The 8,071-nt window shown below is 56.0% G+C and overlaps 1 protein-coding gene across 1 annotated transcript; it reads right to left on the bottom strand.

Annotated features, from left to right (window-relative positions):
• Positions 1-3,119: 3,119 nt before the first annotated feature.
• MRPL36 (mitochondrial ribosomal protein L36) lies at positions 3,120-4,382 on the bottom strand. The gene is made up of 2 exons (XM_070774887.1): positions 4,259-4,382; positions 3,120-3,865 (listed from the first exon to the last, which is right to left on the bottom strand). The coding sequence occupies exon 2, from the start codon at positions 3,850-3,852 to the stop codon at positions 3,550-3,552; it is 303 nt and encodes a 100-aa protein (XP_070630988.1). The 5' UTR covers positions 3,853-3,865; positions 4,259-4,382; the 3' UTR covers positions 3,120-3,549.
• Positions 4,383-8,071: the final 3,689 nt, after the last annotated feature.

Here is an 8,071-nt window from a genome sequence, read left to right as displayed (position 1 = left end):
TCTGTTTACTTACTAACTCTGGCTTTTTTGGTCGCACTGGGTCTTCGTTGCTCTGTGTGGGCTCTCTCCAGTCTGGGTAAGCGGGGGCTTCTCATCACTGCGGCACCTTCTCGTCAGGACGCACAGCTCTAGGCTTACCGGCTTCCGAATTTGCAGCATGTGGGCTTCGTTGCTCTCAGGCATGCGGAATCTTCCTGGACCAGGGATTGAACCCATGTCCCCTGCGTTGACAGGCAGATTCTTAACCACTGGACAGCTAAGGAAGTCCCCACTTCATCTTTTAAGATTAAAGAAGTACAGAAGGGGAAAAGAGCATGGAGGGCCCTCAAAAAATTAAAAACAGAACTACCATATGATCCATTAACTCCACTTCTGGGTGTTTATCCAAAGAAAACAAAAATATTAACTTGAAAAAAAATCTGCATCCCTGTGCAGCACTGTTCACAGAATGAAGATACGGAGTCAAGCTGAGCGTCCCATGTTGTTGTTCTTTAGTCGCTGAGTCCTGTCTGACTCTTTTGTGACCCCACCTGCCAGGCTCCTCTGTCCATGGAATTCTCCAGGCAAGAATACTGGAGTGGGTTGTCATGCCTTCCTCCAGGGGAATCTTCCCAAACAAGGGATTGAACCCAGGTCTCCTGCATTGCAGGCAGATGGTTTACAGTCTGAGCTACCAGGGAAGCCCCAAAAGAAAGGGTTCAAAGTTCCAATTGAAAGCTGCTAAGACGAAACCTTAGAAGTGCTCAGGACAAGGAGAAAACTCTGTGACCACACGTGGTGCCTGTTAACTAGGCTATTGTGGTGACTGTTTTGCAATATACACAAATACTGAATCTTGATGTTGTACATCTGAACCTAATATAATGTCATGTGTCTCAACAAAAACCGAAGAAAGAAATGCTCAGAATGAATTGTACTGGGTTCCAGCTTCGGGGGCTCACGCTCCGGGCATCCCTCAGCCCTCCCAGGAGACTGAGGTTGGAAAGTCTTGAATGCAAGCAGGCGCCTGCAGCCTCGGGTCGGCTCCGCGCGGCGGCTCACCGATGTCAGGTGAAGCTGGGAAAGGCAACTGCGTCCTGGCTGGACAGTGGCGGCGGGGGGGGGGGGCGGGGAGCGGCAGGCCCTGCGTGGACAGCTGGCTGTCATCCTGCTTCAGGGAGGCCTGGGAGCTCGGACTCCGGGCCAGTCCATCATGGCGTCAGCCCGCACACACATTGACCCTGACAGACGGGGCCCCCTGGGTGCGTGGCTGGGGACAGGAGGGGCCTGCAGGGGCCGAGGGTCGCTTTTTCTTTCTCCATCTTTCTGGCTCATTCTTTTCAGTAAGCAGATTGTTCATGGAAGTTTACATTTTCCTCCTAGATACCACTTACCAAAGTGAGATATAAACCCAACTCCTCAAGAAACCCACACCAAAAGTAAACCTGCATCCCCATCCCATCCCACCCTTCCCCGAGAACCGGACGCTGCTGTCTTGGTGTGCATTGCCCCAGAGCTTCTTACACCGTTTCCCAACTATTTTTACTTGGAAAACACACATACACATTTCTAAGAGTTTATTTTGTTCACAAAAGAAGACACGCTTTGTACCCCGACGTCCAGTTTTCTTTGTATACTTGATAATCAGAAACTAGGGGCTGGCGTGGGTCACGGCTCGGAGAGCCCTGTCACTTAGCTCAGGGCCGCGTGCCCTACGCTCCTGGGACCACGTCATCATCGGTTTGACCATGCCCCCCTGGCAGAGCCTTTGACTGCTTCTTCTGCCCTGATAAGCGCAGCCCATGGGTTCCTGTGTGTGTGCAAGCATCTCACTGAGATGACGCCCAGAGCGCAGTCAGGAAGAACGTGCGTTTTACACACAAGAGTTGCCTGGTGTCTGGAGGCACCGCCACCTGCAGTTTATGGGAAGCTCCGTTCATGGCCAGAGTTCCCCATGGATAATGTGCTTCTTAACGTCTGCAAATCTGATGGGCAGACACGCACTCCGCATTTGTCTCATTTCCTGGTTACTGGTGAGACGCCCACATCTCTGTGGGGCCGCCTGGATGCGTGCCTGTTCACGCCTTCCACCCATTGTTGTCAGCTTGCATGGCCCTTCCCCGGGGATGCTCTTTCTGGCACCTGAGACCTTTACCCTGTTGTGTGGCCCTCACGCACGGGCCCCTGTCTTGTTCCATAGGACGTGGTTTCAGTACCCCTTGCCCTGGGGGCTGAGGGCAGCGAGAGGGAAGTGTCCACACCTTCCGGGGGTGTCATGGACTGGTACCTCGGGCCTGGCTCCTGGCTGGTAATGTAAGAAAACCTGGACCCCCGAGGTTGCACTTCTCAGAGGGGAAGCAGGAGGGCAGGACCGTGACCTCAGCATGGAGGGAGCCACCCTGAGAGTGGGACCCTGTACCCTGGACTTGAAACCTCAGGGCCGGGACTGGCTCCCCTTGGGGACCAAGAGCCGGGCCTCGGGTGGCCTCTCCGCAGCAGGAGGGAGGCGAGGCCACGCCAGCCTGGGGGATCTGATGCTCTTTCCATCGGAGGGCAGTGCTGATGTGCGTACTCACGAAGCCATTGACTCCTGGACTTCATGGAGCAGACGGAGGGGTGTCGGGGCAGCAGAGCAGGAGAGCAACAGCTGTTCCCACCAGGTGTGGAGTGCACCTGCCGGGCAAGCCTGTCTATAGTGTCTTCCTTCTTGACCCCCGGCGTCCACACTGTGCTTGAAAGATCGTCACGGGTTGCTGCCTCCTGACCTCGGCTGATCTTCCTGTCGTGCTGTGATCCGGGGCTGTAGTGCTGGCCCATTGGGTACCGGGAAGAAGACAGTCATTCTCTGACCTTTAAATAGGGACGAGCGAGCCCCAGAAAAGAGCGACTCACACATTCACCACTGTAGCCTGTGACGGGCGACCCCGGACACCGGCTCCAGATCACAGTCTGTGGAGTCCACAGAAGCAGTTCTGCAGACTCAGTTCATACCCACTGAGCACACACACTCATGCACCCATGCAGACAGGGCACACAGCAGCTTACAAGGGCATGCATGTACACACGGCACCCACACATACATGGACACACGTATGCACGCACACTTCTAGTCTCAGACCAAGGATGGTAAACGCATTAAATCAATGTCCAAAATACATTTATATAGGTATAAACGAGTTGACTCTTCTGCGACCTACAGATGGCTATCCAGCCCTCCCCGGCTCACCCTGGAGGCAGGAATGCTGAGGACATGAATCTGAATCCAGAGGCTGCAGCGTGGGTGTGGCTGAACAGAGACAGGGCAGCCTTGGAAGAACATGCCCTCTGACTGGACAAAGCCAGCTTTCCCTCCACCGGACGCCCATCTGCCCGCCTGAGCACCAACACAGCTGAGTTCACACTGGAGGTAGGAGGGCCCCGGTTCCAGGTGGGGCTCTGGCTTGGTCGGTCCCGGGCCACAAGGAGGTGAGCCGCAGGCCAGGCCGCAGGGGGTCTGCTCGGTGGAACGCTGCAGGGTGTTCACGTGCCACTGTCCTCTCGTATGGCAGCACCGTCTCCCGGGCAGGGCTTCTACATCTGTCTCTGCTTGTGCTTTGGGTTGGTCTTGCAGTAGATGAACCAGCGCCCGCGCCTCTTCACCAGGTAGCAGCCCTTGCAGCGCTTCTTGAGGACGCCCTTGGTCTTGAAGCCCAGGGCGGGCTGCAGGCCGAGCGCCGGGCGCGCGGCGAGGAGCGCGGCAACCAGGCCGGGGGGCGTGTGAGTGGCAGGGCCGGCGCGCGGGGGGCCCTGCGCGAGCGCAGAAAGCGGGCGGCCCCCCAGCCGCAGCAGCGGGCCCACGGCGGAGGCCACTCTCCTTAGGAGGGCGGTGGCCATGTCGTGGCTGGACCTGGGGACGGAGAGGAGAAGTTGTCACAGTGGCCGGTGGCTCGCGCCGCCGAGAAAACCGCCCTCCCCGCGCCCCTGCGCTCAGGACATGGGGCCCAGGAGGAAGCGTGTCCCTGGGAGGACACGAGCGCGGCCAGGCGCATGGGGTCCCCCTCTGATCCCGGCACCGAGCCCGGGGTCCCCGGCCGCGGGGCCGCACGAGGCCTGCGTCCACGCTCTCCTCGGGCGGCCCGGTCCTGGGGTCACAGGGCACAAAGCGTGAGGTCCCGGACAGTGCCGGGCCCGCACCCGCGGCTCAGCGGGGGAAATCGAGGCCAGGGGTCCCCGACTAGCGCCCTCCTGGAGCTTCGAACTTCTGCCGCCTCCGGAGCCCCTCAGAACCCCCAGGACCCACCTGGAAAGACCGCGCCCGGCTCGACTGTGGCGCGCGTCCCCAGCCCGTGCGCCTGCGCCCTGGGCCGCGCCTGCGCAGTGGGACGGGGACGCCGCCGTTCAGAGTGTCCGCCAGGAAGGAAGATGGCGGCGGGGTCACGTGGCGGGTGCCTGCGGGGCCGGACACAGAGGCGGAGCCAAGTCGGTGCGGAGCGAAGGTCGTTGGGTTCCTCCCCGGTGGGCTGCCTTTCTCCTCCCCTTATAACCCGGCCTTCCCGTTCCCCGCGTGTGTACCCAAGTCCCTCCAGTCTTGCCTGACTCTGTGCGACCCCATGGACTGCAGCCCTCCAGGCTCCTCTGTCCATGGGATTCTCCAGGAAGGAATACTGGAGTGGGTTGTCAGCATCCCTCCAGAGACTATTCCCCACTCGGGGATCAAACCGTGCACCTGCATCCTTTTCCTGGGGACTCCCTCCGCCTTGTGGGCCACAGGGCATCTAAAGGTTTTGGGCGGCCCTGGCGGGTGGGGATTTTTCACACTGTTCATGGGGTTCTCAAGGCAAGACTACTGAAGTGGTTTACCATTCCCTTCGCCAGAGGATCATGTTTTGTCAGAACTCTCCACCATGACCCATCTGTCCATACTGGGTGGCCCTACATGGCATGACTCATAGTTTCATTGAGCTAGACAAGGCTGTGGTCCATGTGATCAGATTGGTTAGTTTTCTGTGATTGTGGTTTTCAGTCTGTCTGCCCTCTGATGGAAAAGGATAAGAGGCTTACGGAAGCTTCCTGATGGGAGAGACTAACTGAGGGGGAAACTGGGTCTTGTTCTGATGGGCGGAGTCGTGCTCAGTAAATCTTTAATCCAAATTTCTTTTGATGGGTAGTGCTGTGTTACCTCCCTGTTGTTTGACCTGAGGCCAAACTACGGTGGAGGTAATGAAAATAATGGCAACCTCCTTCAAAAGGTCCCATGATGCACTGCTGCACTCAGTGCTCCCGACCCTGCAGCAGGCCACTGCCAACCCACGCCTCTGCTGGAGACTCCCAGACACTCACGGGCAAGTTTGGGTCAGTGTCTTGTGCGGTCACTGCTCCTTTCTCCTGGGTCCTGGTGCGTACAAGGTTCTGTTTGTGTCCTCCAAGAGTGTATTTTCTCAGTCATGTGTAAGTTCTGGCAGCTCTATGGTGGGTTAATGGCCACCTCCTCCAAGAGGGCTTATGCCACACCCAGGTCTGCTGCACCCAGAGCCCTTGCCCCCGCAGCAGTCCACTGCTGACCCGTACCTCCTCAGGAGACACTCACACAGTTCTGTCTCAGTCTCTGTGGGGGCTCTCGGTCCTGGTGTGCCCTCTGCCTCTGAGCATCTCTGGTGGGTATGGGGTTTGATTCTAAACGTGATTTCACCTCTCCTATTGTCTTGCTGGGGTAGTGCTCAAAGTAATTCTCAAAATTCTCCAAGCCAGGCTTCAACAGTACGTGAACCATGAACTTCCAGATGTTCAAGCTGGATTTAGAAAAGGCAGAGGAACCAGAGATCAAATTGCCAACATCTGCTGGCTCATCGAAAAAGCAAGAGTTCCAGAAAAGCATCTTCTGCTTTATTGTCTCTGCCAAAGCCTTTGACTGTGTGGATCACAACAAACGGTGGAAAATTCTGAAAGAGATGGGAATACCAGACCACCTGACCTGCCTCCTGAGAAATCTGTATGCAGGTCAGGAAGCAACAGTTAGAACTGGACGTGGAACAACAGACTGGTTCCAGACAGGCAAAGGAGTGTGTCAAGGCTGTATACTGTCACCCTGCTTATTTAACTTATATGCAGAATACATCATGAGAAATGCTGGACTGGATGAAACACAAGCTGGAATCAAGATTACTGGGAGAAATATCAATAACCTCAGATAGGCAGATGACACCAACTTTATGGCAGAAAGTGAACTAAAGAGTCTCTTGATGAAAGTGAAAGAGGAGTGAAAAAGTTGGCTTAAACCTCAACATTCAGAAAACTAAGATCATGGCATCTGGTCCCATCACTTCATGGCAAATAGATGGGGAAACAGTGGAAACAGTGACAGACTATTTTGGGGGGCTCCAAAATCACTGCAGATGGTGACTGCAGCCATGAAATTAAAAGACGCTTGCTCCTTGGAATTAAAGTTATGACCAACCTAGACAACTTATTAAAAAGCAGAGACATTACTTTGCCAACAAAGGTCCATCTAGTCAAAGCTATGGTTTTTCCAGTAGTCATATATGGATGTGAGAGTTGGGCTGTAAAGAAAGCTGAGCACAGAAGAATTGATGCTTTTGAACTGTGGTGTTGGAGAAGACTCTCGAGAGTACCCTGGACAGCAAGAAGATCCAACCAGTCCATCCTAAAGGAAATCAGTCCTGAATATTCATTGAAACGACTGAAGCTGAAACTCCAATACTTCGGCCACCTGATGCGAAGAACTGACTCACTGGAAAAGACCCTGATGCTGGGAAAGGCTGAAGGCTGGAGTAGAAGGGGACAACAGAGGATGAAATGGTTGGATGGCATCACCGACTCAGGACATGAGTTTGAGTAAGCTCCAGGAGTTGGTGATGGACAGGGAGCCCTGGCATGCTGCAGTCCATGGGGTCGCAAAGAGTCGGACATGACTGAGCCACTGAACTGAACTGGGGCGCGGGGAGGCGCTGGGAGAAGGGATGCAAAAATGGGAACAAAGTAGGTATCTAGAATGCAAGACAAGTAGACTTTTTTTTTTTTTTTTTAATATACCAACCTCAAAACAAAATCTATAAAAAACACATGCTTATATTAAATAGATATCCTGGGAGAAATGTGACGAGGTTCAGGGAAATGCGTGGAAATAGGTCCTGATCCTAACTGACTGTAGTTACATTTACTTCCTCCAACATATTATTATGAAAACTTCCAAACAGAGAAAAATTGAAAGACATACTTGGCGAACACTCATATACCCACCGTCTAGATTCCACAATAAACTCGCCATGCCTGTCTTTCTGGGCCGTGTCCCCGTGGACACACGTACTGTCCATGCACACTAAGGCACGCAGGACACGGCCGGCGCCGCACGCGCACCACTGACCCATCAGCGCGCTCTGCACTCTGCCCAGGTGCGCTGGCTGGCGCCAGCCTCTTGAGCATCGGTCAGTGGATGCTCCGACGGGGAGGTAATCTGAGCACCGTCGCCTCTCGTGGCCACACCTCCCTGAGGTCCAGGCTGTGGGCGCCCTCAGCTCCTGGAGAGTGGGGTGTGCAGCCCCACTCCAGCTCTGGGATCGCCCCCGTGCGCCCCCTTGCCATGTGAGCCGACCCTCCCGACGGGTCTGTGCACAGGCAGCCCTGAGGGGCAGGAAGGAAGCTGGGCCCGGGCCGCGAGCCGGAGCCCTGCCCAGGTATGCTCCAGAGCAGCGGGTCTTTCAGGATGACCGGCATGAGCGATGCCATGGGACGCACTTTAGTGGCAGTTTCAGTGGGCTCTGCTGCAGAAACCCCAGGACCGCAAAGAGATGCGCACCGTCCACCAGGGTGGACGTCCAGTTTCCTCCAAGCAAGGACGCTTGTCCAGCCTTCACCGACAAAAGACGCATACCTCCCCAGGATTACCCGTTACCATGGAAAGGAAGCACTGCATCTCCCGCTTCCACCCTCCCGGCCCTGCCCCTGGTAGGTGGAGCCGCCGCTCCGGGCTACGGGTGCACAGTTTCCCGCCTTACCCGGCGGAGCCCCTCCTCCGCCGCGCCCGCCGGCCGCACCGCGCACGCGCATCCCCCCTGCCGGGCTACATCCGGGCGGAGCCGGCTCTGCGGACGCCGGG

Source organism: Bos indicus, chromosome 20, assembly GCF_029378745.1.
Source record: "Bos indicus isolate NIAB-ARS_2022 breed Sahiwal x Tharparkar chromosome 20, NIAB-ARS_B.indTharparkar_mat_pri_1.0, whole genome shotgun sequence".
Lineage (NCBI taxonomy): Eukaryota > Metazoa > Chordata > Mammalia > Artiodactyla > Bovidae > Bos > Bos indicus.
Note: the sequence above shows the minus strand (reverse complement) of the source record. Positions and strands in the feature narration are given on the sequence as shown.